The sequence below is a fragment of the Dromaius novaehollandiae genome, chromosome 1, assembly GCF_036370855.1.
Source record: "Dromaius novaehollandiae isolate bDroNov1 chromosome 1, bDroNov1.hap1, whole genome shotgun sequence".
Classification (NCBI taxonomy): domain Eukaryota; kingdom Metazoa; phylum Chordata; class Aves; order Casuariiformes; family Dromaiidae; genus Dromaius; species Dromaius novaehollandiae.
The window spans coordinates 151,876,611-151,894,666 of record NC_088098.1 but is presented as its reverse complement, the minus strand read 5'-3'; the positions used below and the strand labels follow the sequence as shown (position 1 = coordinate 151,894,666).

Below are 18,056 nucleotides of genomic sequence, written 5' to 3'. Positions count from 1 at the left end.
GAGGAATGGTAATATTTTACATGCATTGCATGTGGACTCTAACAACTGCACAAAGAATAAAGCTATGAAGAATCCAACCATAACCTGCATTTAATTGACAGTATTCCTCATACTGGTTTCATGATGGTAGACCTCAGACATCCTGTTTCTCTGCAAAATTTCCAGTCAGGTAGGATTCAAGTTCCGGTGGTTAGTGTCAGGTTACAGACAGCTGTGTCCCCCACAGAAGAGATTTCTGTGGATCTACTTGTAGTTGAAGCTAATATTGCTCTCAGCCATGCATAAAACAATTCCAGAATGGAGAAAAGTAAAGAAAACTTTAAATATGAATATCACTTTATTTTGTTTTATGAAGCCAAACAAAACATCCCAGCTAGGCTGGGTTATCATCAGCATAGTCATGTCAAGTATTAAAATAAATTAAAAAAAAAAAAAAAGTATTTCAGTCCAGGAAACTTCAATTTTGGATTGCATTTGTAATTTGACAAGGGCTAAACTTACTTCATACTTTAGTTTGGCAGACCTCCTCCCAGGGCGAAACTTTTCATTCAGACTTTTAGCCTAGAGTACGTAAGTCCATAGAAGGCATGTTATATGTACGAGTATATAGAAATGAGACATTAACAATGATAATTTCCTAAATAATCACTTACAGCTATGTTGCCAGTGTGTAAGCAAATAGGAATTGGCACTAAGATAGAGCCAAGAAATGGAGAGCAATTTATTTACCATTGTTCTTCTTTTTAGAGTTTTGAAAACAAGGGCTTGCTTGCTTTCTGGAAGGAATGTAAAAAGACAAGCTAGAATCTAATAAAAAGATAATAAAAAGGAAAGCAAAACAAACTGCTATGGTCTTTGCTTTATTGAAATGTACAGTAGAAACATACTCTGTGGATGTAAAATTTACTACTATACAGATATTTAGTATATTTCAGAAACAGTACTTTACAGTGGAAAACCAAACTTCTCAAACCATTTGTGCTTGGAACAGTTTGTGGGTTTGGTGAAGTTTTTGTGAACCTCCTGAAACAGACTTTTGTAACCATGCACTCTGTTCACGTGGATGTTAGTATAAATGTTTCTTTCAGGAAGCAATTCAGATTGCTCTTTTTCAGTGCAATTACTGCTGCATTAAGTTCAAGTAATATAGTATCTAGAAACATTTATAGAGCAAAGAAAAGGAGCTTTTTATTCTAACCTTGCCAAGAGCAAGAATAAAACGAGCTGTTGTGTTCAGTGTAGAACTGCATGCGGATTTGTAATGTTCTGTTTCTCGCGGCTCTGTCTTGTGTGCAGACTGAGATTCGTGCGATTTAATGAGACTATGATTCGTTTATCCTGTCAGGCTTTAAATAAAAAAAACTCCCTCAAAGCACTTCCTTCCTTTTCTGAATTATGTGTTTTTGCAAGTACAGTATCAAAAGCTGTCCCTTAAAAATAGGTTTCCCCCCCTGCCCTGCTAGTACAGCTTTGTGTGTTAGTTGGATTCTTTTGTGTGTGTGTTTTATTACATGCTGAGTAGACTATCCATTTCTCTGTGTCTCTCTGTTTTGTTTCAGGGCATTAAGAGTTTCCTGCAGTCATGTTTGCTTACATGACATCAGAATATAGACACGGGCTGCTCTGAACTGCAGTTTTGCAGGAGGAAAGGGATTAAACTCCTCTAGTCAACTCAAAGGAGTGGGCAGGGGAGGACCGGTGCCACAGAAAGACAGCCCCTGCTGAAGATGGGCAGCAATTCCTGCTCATGCTCTGTGTCACTAGGCACCTACTGCAGCTCTAGCTTGGAGCTGTTCTGCACGGGGTTCGCAGCAACTTCCCCGGGGTGGCCAATGGGTCCTGCTCCCCTGCCAGATCTCCAGCCTATTGCAGGGGCATGCTAGCCTCTGTTCCCTCAGCTGCTTGGGAGAAATAGGGTAAGACATGGGCTCTCAGCAGAAGCAGGGTCCACCTGGTGTTCCCCTGGAGAGAAGGATTTGATAGCTCTGATATGAGGAAGGTTTTGCTTCCAGTTCTCATCCCTTCTCAGTGCTGAGGTGTCCGTGCCTCTGGCAGGCATCGTTTTGCTCTTTCACTACAGCTGTGGGCATCTTTTCAATCTCTCTGCCGCTAGCCCCTGTCTTCCTGCCCTCTGCAATGTCCTGCAGCCGGCCTTCCTTCCTCTCTGCCTCTGCTGCCCGACATCCTCCATCCTCCTTCTTTCCTTTTTTTTCTTTACTGCCATTCATCTGTGTCCTTGCTTCCTCCTCATTAACCTCACCTTAGCAATAAAAAATAAATACATTAGTAAGATGGTTACAAATGAAGGGAAGATGAGCAAACAAGTGGTGGCTGTCAGTCTGATCGCCTTGTTTCTAGTCCTGGCTTTTATCTCGACCTAGCTTGTCTGTTCAGCTCTCCCTCCCTGTGCAAATGCACAGCATGTGGCTTTGCAGGACTCTGATGCTAATCAGGTCCCCCAGGACCAGCTGCAGTACCAGTACAACTTCTGGTTTGTGGGGGGGAGCAGACACTCACAAATGTATCACAGAAAAAAAACATGGGCTGTTTTAGGGCCTGCTTCCTAAGATTTCTTCTGCGTAGAGGAGCTACTTAGATGCAAGAGTGTAGCCAGCTGTGGTGTTCTTTGTGCAAAGCTGGATCTCTCCAGGATTATCCAGTGGCACACTGAATTTCACTTTGTTGATGGCTTGCAATATCTTTGGATATTTGCAGAGGTTTTATACTGATGTACGTAACTATTTTTTTTTTTTCTGTCCTCATGCTTAGACCAAGAGGTGGTGCTGTGGCAACAGAAATTTGACCAAAAGCTGCCCAAAACAGCCAGCTGGTAGTCCTTCAGGTGGTATAAAGACACCTTAATTGCCTCTCTGCTAATTGTGAGGACATGCTAGGGACAGTGGCCAAAGCGGTGGCTCTGTACCCATGTCCTGTAGCAGAACCAGGCGCCACTGACATTTGCTAGAACTTGAAGCAGCCTCAAACCTTTGTTACTGTGAACAGGGGCAGGGCACTGCAAAGGTATGGCAAGAGCAAATGGCAAAGAAAGGGAAGCAGGTGAGGCTGAATATGGAGAGGACATGGATGTGTGAGGGATTCTCTGAGAGGCTGATTTGAGTTACACTGTGAGAACTGCTTATTTTCAGTAGAGTTATGTGATACTTCTGCCCTTTTGTAGTTTCCTTCGAGGAGCCTGGAAGTGGTTTACACTGAAGTTGTTCTGAATTTCACATGTAGTGAAATCTAATACATTTCTGTAGAAACCCTCAGTTATGATACCAAGGCTGTAGTCAGCTCATAACTAGTCCATAAAAGACAAAGAGATTGTGTTTTCTCCCCTGACCTAAAATTCGGGAGGAAATTCTGGCTGGAGTGTTGAGTCTTGGTGTCCATCAGGGATGGAGTCACTGTCATGGCCAGTGAGAAAAGGTGCTGCAAGGTGGATAGATGGGGATTGAACTGAGAGGTACAGCCAGTCATCACTGAAGTCATGTTTTTGCCTGGCCCTTGGTACTGTGATGATCATTTCCACTGGCAGCAGGAAAGCCTGCATGTGAGGCTAAGAGCTAGTATGGTTATTTTTACTTCCCTCCTGTCAACTCTCACTCGTATAACCTCTCTGTGGTCTCTGGGCTGTGCAGGCAGTACTGAAGGCTGTAGGAAAGTGATAGCTGGCTTCAGTGCCAAGCAACTTGAACCTGATGATGGAGAGTGGAGAGTGGGTATCAGATGTATAAAAGATAGCTTTAACCTCTTACTAAAATCTACAGATTTATGGATCTAAGCCCCCCTGCTCCTACAGAATAATCTAGGACACGTTACTTGGCAGAAGCCCCATTTCTCCAGCTGTGGGGTTGCCAGCTCGAGTGAGTTTTACCGCAAGTCTCACTATATTTGGTAATTTTTTTTACAGTCTGAGCTACTGGAAATGGGTCATTAGTACCAAAAAAAAAAAAAAAAAAAAAAAAAGGTCCCTTCTCCCCACTTTAGCTTAAGATGTAACCTAAAAACCTAGAACCTAAAAAGAGGCATGCTGTGTGCCTGGATCCTCAGAAGCAAACAAGGACCTGAGACTCCACTTTCAAAATGCCTGGACTTGGAATGCTTGGCTCACCTTTAGTGAGTGATTCAGGTTAGCAGTACCATCATTTGTGTCCCTCCTAAGGAGTCTTCCCCAAGAAGAAGATAGCTGGATTCCCTAAGAAGAAGATAGCTGGATATGGGTTAAAAAGGCACAGAATAATACTGCAAAAGAATTGTACTTCTCAGTTGCTTGGATGTTTCTTCTTTGTTTCAGAAGGCATTTTCTTACATTGCCCCCAAAAATACTGAATGCAGCTTGACTCCTCTGAAAATAATATTGAAGAAGGAGACAGATTTATTGGGACTAACAAGGAAGTTGTCCAAAAGAGATTCATTAATTAGGAGGCCTAATCACAGCCAGTAAGACGAGTGCCTAAGCCATCAACAGACTAATATACATCTTTTGGCAGTCACCACTCCCTACAGGCTTGCCTGTCTGTTGCTGCCTACTGTATGTCCTGCACCACAGAAATGATGTGCTGATGCTAAAACCAATTTGGCACTTCCCACACGAGAGGATGAGTGTGCTTCCCTACCCTGGAAATGCAGTCTCCAGCTGTCTTGCCCTACGCCAGAGGTTTCTTAATACCCTGGAATTAGCTGACTAAGAGATGAAGCAGACTAAAGAAGCATTTGCTATCTGTTCAGGCTGCCTAAGCTTTCCATCAAATAAACCCCGTCTGATTCTCAACCCTCTGGGAATGGTTGCCCACAGCTAACATTTGCTACCCCGAATAACCCCAAGGTGACCTTCTCGCTGCAAAGCTGCAGCCAAGAAAAACCCTGTTTAACATAACAGTGCACAGCTTAGAACATCAACTTGAACCATTCTGACCTTTGAGCTGCTGGGGTCTGTACAAATTAATTTAACAATAGACAGCATTGAAAGGGAGGAATGTTTCAAAGGAATAAAAAAAATCTCCCTCATCCATCTCTTCTCATTTTAAGAAATAGTCAGGAGGCCTACTTTGGAAAAATTAAAAGTGTGCTTTGTTGCAAAACAATGGGCTATGTGGGGCATAGCAAAATGAAATTTCCGATAAATGAGTGCTACTTCTGGAAAATCAGCCTCCTTTAATTTTAACTGAAGAGTTGTCTTTATTTTCTGGGAGCTTCAAAGATAATCTCGTGGTTTGCCTTTATTTTTCATAGCTGCTATTAGTACTTCTACGAAGCAAATAGCTAAGTCTCCCCTTCCTACCCATCTCACTGATTTGTACTTTGCCTCATGCTTTTTGTGGCTTTCATGCAAGCAACCTGGCTGGGCAGGAAAAAAGCCCCTGTCCGTATGGCAGTTGGAGTTCAGATCAGCTCCTGATTGAAAGATCACATCAGGTAGGAGACGTAGCAAAATAAGATCTTCAGCCACGGGGGCAAGTTGTTCTGCTGAACAAGTAACTGAGTTTGTGTAAGTCTTGGGGTTTTTCCCCAAAGTGCAGGCTTATTTCTCCTGTCTTCCTGTCAAAGCATGAGCTTTTCCTCCAGTGTTCTAATTGCTTGTAAGTAGGGAGAATCATTAAGGCGGGGGCTGTGACGTTGGAGACAAGAAGCAATGTTAATGATAATTTTAAAATTGGTATAGATTTGCTTTGACAGCTTGAGAACTGCACGATGAGCACAGATGAGAGATACAAGTTTCTTCCCGAGGGATCCAGTGGACTTCAACAGATATAGTCATGAAACTGCCTGCTTTTCTTTATTCAGCCAGTATAATTCATTGCGCTTATTATTTCTGGTTTCCTACACAGATGGCTTTTTTCTTTGCAGTTGAGGTGCCACCTCTTCAGAGACAGACGTCATGAGCCCAAGCACGTGCCTCAGGTGGTTTGAGGGAGATTCCCCAATGGGCAACAGAGGGGTCTGCAGCAAGCAGGGGGGAGTGTGGTTAGAGGCTGCCCTCTTGCCTCAAAGCCTGTATCTGCGAGGTGTGAGAAGCCGCTGGGGCTGAAGGGAGGATGACTTAATGTTTAGTGCAGAGGGAGATAAGATAAACTGATATTTCTTTGGACTTAGTGCAGCTTTCCACTCGGAGCCTTCAAGATCCTGTGAGGTTGTAGGGGCCCTCTTACAACTAATACAGTAATGACCTTGAATTCGCTTCCAGCTCAGCTGTACTGCCGGAGGACAAGGCTTTTCTTGTGAGCAAAAAACATTAAAGCAGCACAGAGATTTGCCTGCATAGCTCAGGTCTTCAAGAGATTTGAGTATCCTTTTTGAGGCCCCACTTGCAACAAGGGATTGCAGATAAGCTTCTGCAGTAGTTAATATGTAAAGTTTTCTGATTTATTCTTACTGGTGTCTCTCCTTTTGCTTGCAGTGTTGGACAAATACATTGCTGTATGACGATTCTTTGATTTGCACAGATAACTTTTTTCTGCATGAAAAAGGTAAATATGTGCACGTTCACATGTGCACACCAATAAACACAAGCTTGCTTTCATGACTATCAAGTGTCAGGGAAAAAAATCCATGATTTAAAAATAATTAATAATGCAACTCATTCCTTTTTCAGATTGTAACCTGAATATCAAATGTAGGACTCCAGGCTAATTCTTCTTGCTGAGGCTGCCTACTGCACCAAGCACACATTAGCACAGATAATTAAAAACTTTCATACTCTCACACCTGAATTAAGAAAACTAAACACTTTCTGTTTCTCATCATCTTCTGGTATTAAAGTATAACAAAACTTGGAAAATTTGAGAAAAATATGAGATTTTGTGATGGATTATGTTTAAATTGGTGGTTGAACTTGTTGCATGAGTCAGTGGAAAATATTAGTGACCTCTTCCTTTATAGCTTATACTTCCTGCAAGCTTGTCTGTTAAAAAAGTTCTACAAGATGCTTCCTTTGCAGATCCTGTAAGAAATGTATATTCAGCAGAAGAAACATCTGACTGAGCAAAGGCTAACTTATACAGTGGTTTGGAAGCCACGTGTTGAAAAGTGCTGGGGAAAGACAGCAGAGAAAATGATAAAAAGGGATGAAAGCCATTCAGACAGGTGAAGAATGCTGATTTAAAAATGCAGAATATCCCAACACTGATGAGTGGGCAGGTTGCAATAACTTTAGGGCAGATCTCAGTTGCACAGCAGTCATATACTGTAAGTAGACTCCCACAGGACATAGCCTGTAGTGATTTAAAATTGGAAGAGGTGGGGGGAAGTGTTGAGATACTGAAGAGAACTATCTTGCAGCAGCAGAGTGTAAGTAGGAAATGGATCAGTTGGAGTAATAGCTTTTTTTCCATGTGGTTTGTGTAAACCAAGCCAAACGTGTGCAGAGCACGGGGTCATCATGCTCATGAACTTTTTTCAGTGTATTAGAAATGAATTTGTTTGCAATGAAATTTGGCCATCCGGGTGTGACATTATGAATCATCCCTCTGTTTGGACACTGCTGTAAGTCCCAGAGTCTGCTTGCTTTTTTAATGCTCTAGACTTTGTCTAGACTATTAAAATAGACCGTGTTTGGAAATGTAATGCTGTGGCCTCACATTCCAAAGAGGTCAGCAGAAATACTGGTCTAAAATATCCCTGCTAATACCACCTGCGGTTTGCTCTCGCCTCTGCATTGTGGAGGGGAATCTCCTCATTTGTGCTGAACCAACTGTATGTGTGGCCACACTGAAATGGATAAAACAGCTGACCCAGTTAACACAAAAATACCCTCTAACACATACGTTTTTCCCTCACCCGTGCCGTATCAGTTCATTGGTCCAGTTCCTCATTACGCCAGCTTCCTGCATAGCAGTGTTATACAAGCTGGAGGTGGAGGCATGGTGCAAGAGCAGGAGTGAGGAACTTAAACCAGTGTTACTGCCCATTTCTTCGTGATGTGAAAACACAGCCTTACTTAAAACTTGGTTGTAAACTTCACATTCAGCGTAGCTTTCAGAAAGGTGATAATGTATGACGACTATGATTTTGATCCTGCACAGGTGTCAAGTATAACCAGCCAGTGTATTGTTAGAGGTGTGCAAATTGTGTTGTGTTTGGCAGTGATTTGGTGAGTGGTTTGGTGAGATGGTGGCTCCTGAGTCAGAGCCTGTTAATGAAATCCAAGCCTGCCTCCACTCTGCTTACCCTTTTCTGACCACAGCTGGCTGTTACAAGTGGCTTTTAAGTCCCACTATTAACTGGTCATTGAAACAAATGGGTTGGAAACAAAACTCCAAGAGAAAGGGATTATTTTTAATCCAGATCAGGTAGGTGATCTGTCACTTAGTAGTACATCATTTACACTGCAATGTTGCAACTGAGGTAGTAGATGAATACGATGCAGGGAGGTGAATAAATGGCTTATGTTAAGGGGGGCAGGACTTTCTTAAGCCAACTCTGCCACCGAAGACAACGTCACTTGATTATGCGAGTGAGTTCATGTTTCCTTCTTCAGACAAGGCCCTAGGAAGCAGTCAGTGGACAGTCTGTAGTAGGGACACTGTATGGTGTGTGTAGTTATTGATTAATGAGACTTTGAGGTAGCGCATTTCTTGAGTTTTTAATGTAACAACAGGTAAAACCAATGTGTGAGGGAGAGAGATATCTCCCTGTCAGGCTCTCACTAAGTGACTCATTCAGACCAGACTGCTCCAAGGCACTTCAGGAGCTAGTTAACCTTACAGACTTTGCACCTCTGAACATCACGTCTGAGTTGTGGGCAGCACACCTGTTCATACTGCACGGTACGTGGACATGTACCCTGCAGTATGTTCATACGGCAGTGTGCAGCCTGCAGAGGAAGGATATGGGTTTGCAGGCTCATTCGGACAGGTCTGTGGAGTCACTTAAGTGGGTGGCTAGTAAGATTCATGCATAGCAGGCCCATGATAACCCCAAACCCATATTGATGAAAAAAAGATAGACAACTTCCAATCCTCCCAAGCCACTGTTCCCTCGGCTACCTCCTTTGGTAGGAGACCAGCTGAATAGCATAGAAGGACATAGTATGTGTGATGGCCCTTTGATCCAGGAGTGCGTTAGTGTGTTTTCCTTGGAAAGCAGCTCTCCTGAGTCAAACTTCAGTTCATTTTGGAGAAAGCAACCCTGCTAGCAGACAAGCAGGCCAGGATCCCTGGGGATTAGTAAAGCACAGATTTCCAAGTCTAGGTCTGACTCCTCTCCCCATCTCCTTTAAAGAAATCTCCATCTTAGAGGTGTATATTTAATTAGTTGTGCCAGCCATCACCCTTTTCAGAAAATGCAAACTCCTCACCCCTTAACATGCAGAATTCCAGAATATTCCTTCAAGTCATCTTAGTGAGCATTCAGCATCTGTAGCAGAAATGCAATTGTTTTTCTCATATTAGAGTCTGATTCTGGGCTGCTCTCCATTCCCAGCAAACTGTTTGTCCTACTGATGCTCTACCAGTTCATGCCAGCTGAAGAATAGGTTCGCCTCCATCCTGCCTGTGGGATGCTCTCCCCTACACCTCCTCAATGATACCCACAAAGCACTGTCTTTTCAGGGATGTAGGCAGAGGAGGACCTGGGGGAGTGTATGCTTCCTGCCTGGTCCCTTTGTGTCCAGGCTCTTTCTCAGTTTCACTGCAAAAAGACTTTTCATGACAAAGAGAAAGCAGCTAATATTTCCTCTAATATGCATGCAGCCAGGCTTGGGGCTTGATTTTGCTCTTATTATGGTATGTTTCTTACAGCAGCTGAAGCAGGCAGGCACATGATCTCCCTGAAGGCAGGATCCAGTGTTACTGTAGAAACTGGCCACCAGCTTCTTTTGTAGCTAGCAGCTGTCACTGTGTGGTTAGAGCCAAAGCGTGTCACTCCTGCAGTGTCTGCAAGCCTTGGGGTCTTTTTTCTGCTTCTGAATCCCCCGTGCTACAGAATAGAGATTAATTCTGTACCTTCTATCAGAATTTGCTAAGATATTTCTGAACTGTATCTATTTTTAGAACCCTTCCTGATTAATATTTGATGTTCTTTCCAGGTTTCATTTTCCTGCACCAATACTTCAAGGCACAGAGGAGCTGGTAAAGGCATTGCCATGAAACCTAACTTGAAGCAATGGAAACAACTCATGCTGTTTGGGATCTTTGCATGGGGTCTGCTTTTTTTGGTGATCTTCATCTATTTTACAGATAGCAACACTGCTGAGCCAGTTCCCAGTTCCTTTTCTTACACTGAAACTAAGAGGCTTCTGCCCATTCAGGGCAAACAGAGAGTCATAATGGGAGCCATACATGATCCATCATTCTCTGAAACTATTGATGAGAATGAGGTACTTCTTAATGAAGACCTTTTAGGTACATTTAAATCGGGGACTGGAAGTATTAAAAAATGGACTGATTTAGAGGATGCCTTCGGAAGCGAAGATGAGTTTTTTCCATCCCAGATAGGAAGAAAATCCAAAAGTGCTTTCTACCAAGTGAGTGATGATTATTTATTTGCTGCTGGTCAGCCTCAGTCTCACAACAGCCTTCAAGAGATAGCAAAATTCATCTCAGCCGATGAGGATATTCCAAAGGAAAATGTTTTACAGAGTAACTGGAGCCACCAGAGAAGAATGAGGAGAAGGAACACAAGGCACAGGAGAAGCCAGATGCTTGGCGAATCCGATGACTGGGATGGGCTATACTCCACAATGTCAAAATCCTTTCTTTACAAGCTTTGGAAAGGGGATGTCTCTTCCAAGATGCTAAACCCTCGACTGCAGAAGGCAATGAAAGATTATTTGACCACCAATAAGCATGGGGTGCGCTTCAAAGGGAAACGAAACTCCAAGCTGACAGGAGACCAGCTTTTCTGTGAGCTAAAAGAAAGAGTGAATGTGAAGACAATAGATGGCAAGGAGGCTCCCTTCTCCACGCTTGGGTGGGAAAAGCATGTTCCCCAAATTCCACTGGGCAAATTGTATACACATGGCTTTGGGAGCTGTGCCGTAGTTATGTCTGCTGGTGCAATACTGAACTCCTCTCTAGGGGATGAAATAGGTGGGTGAAATGCATCTGTTCATGTGCATATGTATGTACATGTATGTATTCACATTCATCTTTCGAAAGATTCATTCTTCTCAGGCATAAGTCTGTAAAGTCCAGTTGTTTTCTCTTGCCAGTGTTATATCAGTGTAAGCCTATAGACGTGAGTTAAGCTACTCCCTTTTAGAACAATATAACTGAAAGGAAAATCTGGCCTGAAGTCATGGTTTGATTTAAATAAAACAGTGATGCCCTTTTATTGTATTACAGCTAGTAGTATAAAGCAGTATAAAAAATTTGTTTCATCAGATCTGCCATATATGACATTTTGCTGTGATGTGTGTTTATTTTTTTCGGCAGATTTAGAACCATGTTCAGGCTTTTATACTGAAAAGCTGTGTTGTACCTATCTGTATTTTTTAATGGTTCATAGAAAAACTGCTTGTGGTATTGCTATCCCAGGCTGAAATTTGTTTCCCTGCCAAGAAGCAGTATAGCGTCCTCTTCATCTGCTACATTTAGAGTTCCCAGGCATATAGAAGTCAGACCCTTGAGAAGCTTCATGCATTGAAGTCAGGTCCTCTGACCTCTTTTCCAAGTGTGAATTTAAATGAGTTGAAGTACCTCCTCCTACCTGTTTTCCATTGCTGCACTGAATCAATGAGGTTTACAGGTGCTGAGACATCAACGTTAGACAAAATTCCCCGCTTCCAGTTGGTAGTTTTGTGATAGCTATTCAGAAAAGGATTGTGGAGTCATAAAATTAATCCAGGTCAATTTTATTTTTTCTTTTCAAAAATGAGTGTTACTAGTCATGTTAATATCTCAGTAATTCTTCCTTTTAGTAGTACATATCCAGTACGCTGAAAGTATAGAAAGAAGGATGAAATGTGTGTCTCAAACTTGCTTCTGGAGCAAGAAGACTTATCTGCTTCAGCTTCCTATAAAAACCTTTTGATGTGCACTTGTTAATCCTCCCGTCTCCCAGGACTTCACATCCCAATACCTGCTTCATCGTGCTATATCAGTGCTTTGACACAGATGGGTTTCCTTTAAATCTCTGGGATATATTAAAACTTCTATCATTATCAAACTACTCTAATAGGCTTCCAGCATAGCACAGGTGCCCCGCCTGCCTTCAGCTAAGATCAAACCAGGGTAAACCCCAATTCACAGGAAGCCCCACTGATTTAGAAACATCTAAGGTGAAATAGCTTAACTATGCCTCCCTTCTACAATGCGTTATCACTGACTGAAACAAAATCTTCTGTCAGTGTTACACCTGGTACACCTGGTTTACGGCAGTGCTCATTAGCGCTGTAATGGAGAAATCATAGCACTGATTTATCTGCACACTCTATATACCAGCACAAGAAGTATGGAATTTGGTGCTTGAAGTAATACCTAGTGGTCCTTATGCTCCTGTCTGTATCCATTTTCTCAGAAATACTGTGAGCACAGAAAGCTTGTGCCATTCACTGGCAGAAGAGCTTTTGATTTAATTGGAAGTTTTCATCAGATGCCACCTGAAGGAAAGAGATGTCATGTTTGCTAAGGCCTACATCACAGTTTCAGATCTGCTGCTACTTGATCCCAGATCACCTCTGTATGTTTTACAGGGTAGCCTGTGGGGCAGCAAGAGTCATAAAAAGATTTTTTTTGACTTATCCTCCAGGCCATTGTCAGATTCTTTTGGCTGGGCAGGGAGTGTGGCCCAGAACGGTGACAGGGCAACTGACTGCTTAAAGCCATCCTAGAAGGGCCTCATTTGTGTGTATGGGTCTTAGTGGTCACTGCAGGTCCTTGGAAGTGCAAATATACTGCAGATGTAGTGCCAGTGTTTCCCTCTTAAAAGGCTAGTCCATGGAAAATGGAAGTGCCAGCATCCACCTATATTACTTTTCCTACAGGGAAGAAATTATGCTTATCATGTGCAGTCCAAATAGTATGTGTCACAAATGAGCTCTTGATCTCTTCATGTACCTTTCCACCTCCCCTCTAATCCTTGACATTGGGAGAAGAGTCTGACTGGAAAGAGAGAGACTGGCTTGTTTAAGATTTTTTTTTCCTGTGCATGCATAGTAAGAGGAGAAGACTGCCCCTTCCCAAAGTCTGCCTCAGTGCTGCCATATCTTGGTTGAAAGGTTGAGTAACCTGCCAGTTTGGAGGCACCTTCAGGGGCCAGTCTTACTGCTCTCTGGAGTCAGCCTAACACCAGCGCTGAGCTCCTGGGTATCCACAGATGCATGGAGAAGTCCTCATCATTAATGAGGGAGGAGAACACCGCGTGCATGAGTTCTGGTTCTTCAGCCATACCCTGTACAGACCTGGCTTATGAATTTCCTGCAGAGAGAGGCTTTTTTACTATTTACCCTCCCAAAAGAAAAAAAGGCATAAGAAAGCGGTATTACAGGACCTTTTTCTTCCCAGGCCTTTAGCTCCCTCTTCTGTATTCCTAATAGAAATGCAGGCAGAAATTTTGTCTGCCTTCTTGGCCTCCCTTCTGATTGTTTTTGAATGAAAGTAGGTTTGGAAATACTGTGTGAATACTGCAAAGACTCCCATCATGATCATGTTATTTAATAGGAGACACAACTGTTTTGGTATTATCACATTCGTCTAAGGAAGTAACAGGGACCAACAATCAAAAGTCAATCATTTTATAACTTTAAACTCGTTATCTCCAAATACTAACATTAAAATCAGTTGACTTAAAAACAGCTATTATCAGTGTGCGACTGTATCCTGATCAAGAGTTTTACAGTAAAAGAAAGTCTTTTAAATTTGATATGAAGAACCAGCATAAGTAATGTTGGAAGTATACCAGACTTTCTCAAGTTGTGAACCACACAGTTCCCATTTCCCCATACAGTTCCCAATTTCCAGTCAAAAGATTGTCAAAAAATTGTTGAATACAGGTCCAAATTTACACTTTTAAATTCATTGGCGGGTTCCAAATGTGAAAGATCTTTGTTTTCTTTGTCTTCTCCAGAAATATGGAGTCTCTGTAGCTTCTATTGACTTCATGTTCTCTAGCTCTTAGAAGATCAAGATACTTAGGTTTAGGCAGATGGAGGCTGGGTATTGATACCTGTGTAGGGACATAGAAAAAAACTACACTTCTCAGCTCCTGACAGCTCAGAGGACATCTGGCAAAATCTCTCTTTTCAGACACGCCATGTTCAAGCAAGCAAGTCTGGCTGAGAGTTAGATCACTGGCTTCATGTCACACACACTTTCTTGTCTTTTTTTTTTTATGGAGGAAAAGGCATGAAAGGAAGGAAAATCAGAGTTTGATGGGATCAGGACTGAACTCCATTAAAGCATGTTAGTTCTCTTTGGAAACTCCTGCCTACTCCATTCCTGAGCTACCGACAACTACATTTTAAGTTACTAGAGATAAATAGCCATATAAATTACCTATGGGTATCCATTCTGTTCTGAATCACGTTCTCTGCTTCCACTGGTACAAGGGATAAAACCAAGTGGACCAAACGGGGATACTGACAGGAGCAGTGTGTTTCTGGACAGTGGATATCTTTTCTCACTCTCCTTCACACGTTTTGTGGGCTTTGAGATCTCCTTAAAAGAAACACTGGGAGGGTGATTATCTTTTATCCAGCTGAGAATTACACACAGTGACTGCCCTTGACTCATACATGACCTGTAGCTACTTTTTATTTCATATGACTCTGAGATCAACAACAAGTGGGGAAACTTTGACAGTTCAGTTCTGTTAGATCTTTGCTACCAAAGGATTTTAGAGTTTCTGTACTACAGTAGGGTTTTAAATTGACATTCCTACATAGATTCTTCAAAACCTATACTAACCTTGAGAATAGGTAGAAGGTGCAGTTAGTAGGTCTGGGGTGGTTTGAGGTTTTGAGGGCTTATAAAATACGGTGAAACATAAGCTTATGGTTAAGCATTGTTATTCATTAAAATTTGCAATTAGATATCACTGTAATTAAAACACTTTTGTGTGGAGTAATTCTTGGTAAATTTTGCAATAGAAATAGTGAGCAATAGTGTGTACGGATTGTACTAATAACCTTTCCATACTAATTTTATCCAATTAAGCAAAGTGTTTAAGGATTGCAAGCTAAATGAATAGATTATTCTGAGCTTTTTCCAGTGGATTTTAATAATAGTAATAACACATGGCAGATGCAAGACGATTTTTATTTGCTCATAGTAGAATATTTATCATCCTTAGAAAATCAAGATTAGGAAAAATGTGTAAGTTTTATGTTAGTTTGGATCATTTGGGTTTTTTTTCCTGTTATATTATGTTATTTCACTGTTTTATTTTACTAAGAAAAACATTATGACCCCTCATTGTTTTCCTAGATTCTCATGATGCAGTTCTGAGATTTAATTCTGCTCCAACACGTGGCTATGAAAAAGATGTTGGAAATAAAACAACCATGCGAATCATCAACTCGCAGGTAAGATCTTATTTTTGTGAATTCAAATCAATATTACTTCTGTACAAGATGACAGTAATTTCTGAGAAAGCATTGGGCTTTTTGGGAAACAGTTAGTGATTTAACAATCATGATGTAGAGCAGGTAAAGGTTCTCCCTTACAGGGATGTTGACATAAGCTGTTGGTGTAGAGTGATTGCAGTAGTTACTTGATATTCTTGTTTCAAAGAGTAGGTTTGTAGAGTTTCTGATCTGTCCTGATGTGTAAAGGCTCTGCAGGATGCCAGAGCCATCAGTCAAGAAGACCTTCCTCACACTGCCTCCAGGATCTTCAGAAAGCCTGAGCTGTGTGGGTCCCAAAGCTCATTTCTCATACTCTCCTGTTCCCCAATTATTTCCTCGCTGGAAGGCGAAAGAGATGGAAATTGAGTTGTCTTAATGCATAACTTTAGGCAAGTCATCATTCTGTAAAAATTTAGTAGGAGCAAGATAGTAAAATACTTTAATGAACACTGGGTATCACACCTAACATGAGGTTGCTCATCTGAATGGAAACAGAAAATGTGATCTGCACACAGGTGTCACCAAATAAAGCATGTATTGAGCTATAGTGACACCTTATGGTTGAGAGTGTCTTTTAAATTTTGACAAAACTATTTCCTGAACTCCGGTCTTGGGCAAACTAAGCTTCTTTCCTCTTTGTGAAATGCAGCCAAAAAACAACAGAATTACTGTGAAATTTTGTGAAATATTGTTAAAGGATGAGTTTAAGTAATCAATGGCCATAGTGTGATTGCAGAATTAGTAGCATTTTCATTTCCTATTGCTGTTATGGATTCATTTTTTTCTTCTTCTTTGCTCATGCAAAGTCCCTCCTTGGCAGGTATTTTTTCTCTGCGTATAAAATTGTGTTCCTTGCCACCACATAAACAATGCTGCTCATTGTCATTCCCTTCACATTGGTTTTGTAGTTCATTGTGAGGCTGCAGGGCAGACTAGATTGAAGTGATCTGAGTTAATTATACCCCCTTTCTTTTAATATGGGGGAGGAAGTAGAAATACATTAAGCTGGCTTTGTTGCTGAAACTGATGTATCGCAGAACGTTTATCTTAGTGTCATTTATTTTACCTAACTAATCTTCATTTTACTGTTGTTTGCTGTTAGCCAAAATAATTAATATCTGAGTGTCTTGCTTGCTGACCATGCTTGAACTCCTGTGCCAGGCAAGGAGGAGGGTTTAGAAATGTTGTTTAGTTGACTAGTTTCCCTAGGCTCCTTGTAAGAGAAGTGAGAAGTTCCTCAAGAGGGTGATTTGAGCTTTGTTAGCTACACAGTGAATGTGGAGAGACTAAATGGCTAAATTAGCTGATCTCTGCTGCTAGTGGTGCATTGGGATCCTCCTGGCTTCAGACACTGATGTGCTACAGTCCTGCCATGGTGATAATGGAGATTTCCGTAGTCTTCTCTGCTGCTCTGTATGTTGCTTATTCTCCACACGGCCTCTCAAGAAACTGCAGGGCATTACTAAAAGTCAGACCAGGTCAGCTCACACAGCTTCCCTCATTTTCCTCACAAACATACTTATTCCCACCACCTTTCTGCTCCTTCAGAGAGGTCAGAAGCCAGCCTTGACACTCTGGCCTCCTGCAGAGAGACTGCAGCTCACTTGCTAAAGGTTATTTTCCCTACAGATATTCAGGATGTGATGTCCATGCAGATTTTCTGACCTTCCTTCCCTCCTTGCTACTGGAAATTCCTTCCTTTAATTGATTAAAATACCATTGTGGCCCTCTCCTTCCTTCACGTTCTCTGCTGTGGAAGCCCAAAGGACATGAAGGAAGCAAGTGCAGCCACAATGGATATTGCTATTCCAGGAGAAACTCATCTCATGCATATAAACGCAGGCTCACTAAGAATGAAACTTGTGTAGACAACCCCCCTGAAGAACTCTTGCTTACTGAAAGCCAAGTAAGAGCTCCTCGTGTGATAATTGTAGAACAAAGCTTTTAAAAGCTTGACCCTTTGGTCTGTTTACTCTAAAGAAAGGAGTTTACGTCCTCAGACAAAAACTGCTCTGAGAAATGGAATTTAGAGGTGCTGATGGCAGGAAGACTAATTCTGCTGTTATTGTAGAAGGCTGATGGAAAGTCATTAAGTTCAAAGTTTATGGTAGGAAGAATATTGCTATGGCAACAATATTATTTTTCTGAAGAAAAATATGCGTAATCAAATATGGCTCATTGGAACCTAAAGGGAAATGAAAATTAGTATGAATTTATTTGTCTGGAATGCTGATTAGTTTAACAGCTGGAGCCAAATTCACACTGTTTCAACCAGTGTTGAATCATTCGGCTCAGTCCTTCCTGAGACTGGATGCACCAGGGATCAGAGAGATCTGGTTTAGCCTGGAGAGTCAGGAAAAGGATAAGCCAGCAGGAGTGAAAGGGAAACGTCCAGTGCGGTGGGAGGATTAGGCAGTGTACCAGGAGGTGCAATTACCTGAGAGCAATAGATCAGAGTGATACTGCTGCTACTTCAAAAATAACATTGTCATGTGCCTGTTCTTGGAATTCTTATTCTAGGTAGATAAGCTGTTACTGTCATGGTCTAATT

The 18,056-nt window shown here is 41.8% G+C and overlaps 1 protein-coding gene across 19 annotated transcripts in view; it reads left to right on the top strand.

Annotated features, from left to right (window-relative positions):
* The window catches only part of ST6GAL2 (ST6 beta-galactoside alpha-2,6-sialyltransferase 2), a 55,462-nt gene that overhangs the window by 16,500 nt on the left and 20,906 nt on the right, over positions 1–18,056 (top strand). For 10 of the 19 annotated variants that reach the window (XM_064503189.1, XM_064503157.1, XM_064503069.1 and 7 more), the window contains 2 exons: positions 10,028–11,030; positions 15,366–15,463. In XM_064503189.1, coding sequence (XP_064359259.1) covers positions 10,085–11,030; positions 15,366–15,463 — 1,044 coding nt within the window. In that variant the 5' untranslated portion in view covers positions 10,028–10,084. Of the gene's footprint in view, positions 1–6,400; positions 6,471–6,940; positions 7,087–10,027; positions 11,031–15,365; positions 15,464–18,056 lie in introns of all 19 variants that reach the window. The other 9 variants (XM_064503107.1, XM_064503137.1, XM_064503129.1 and 6 more) reach the window with 2 other exon arrangements.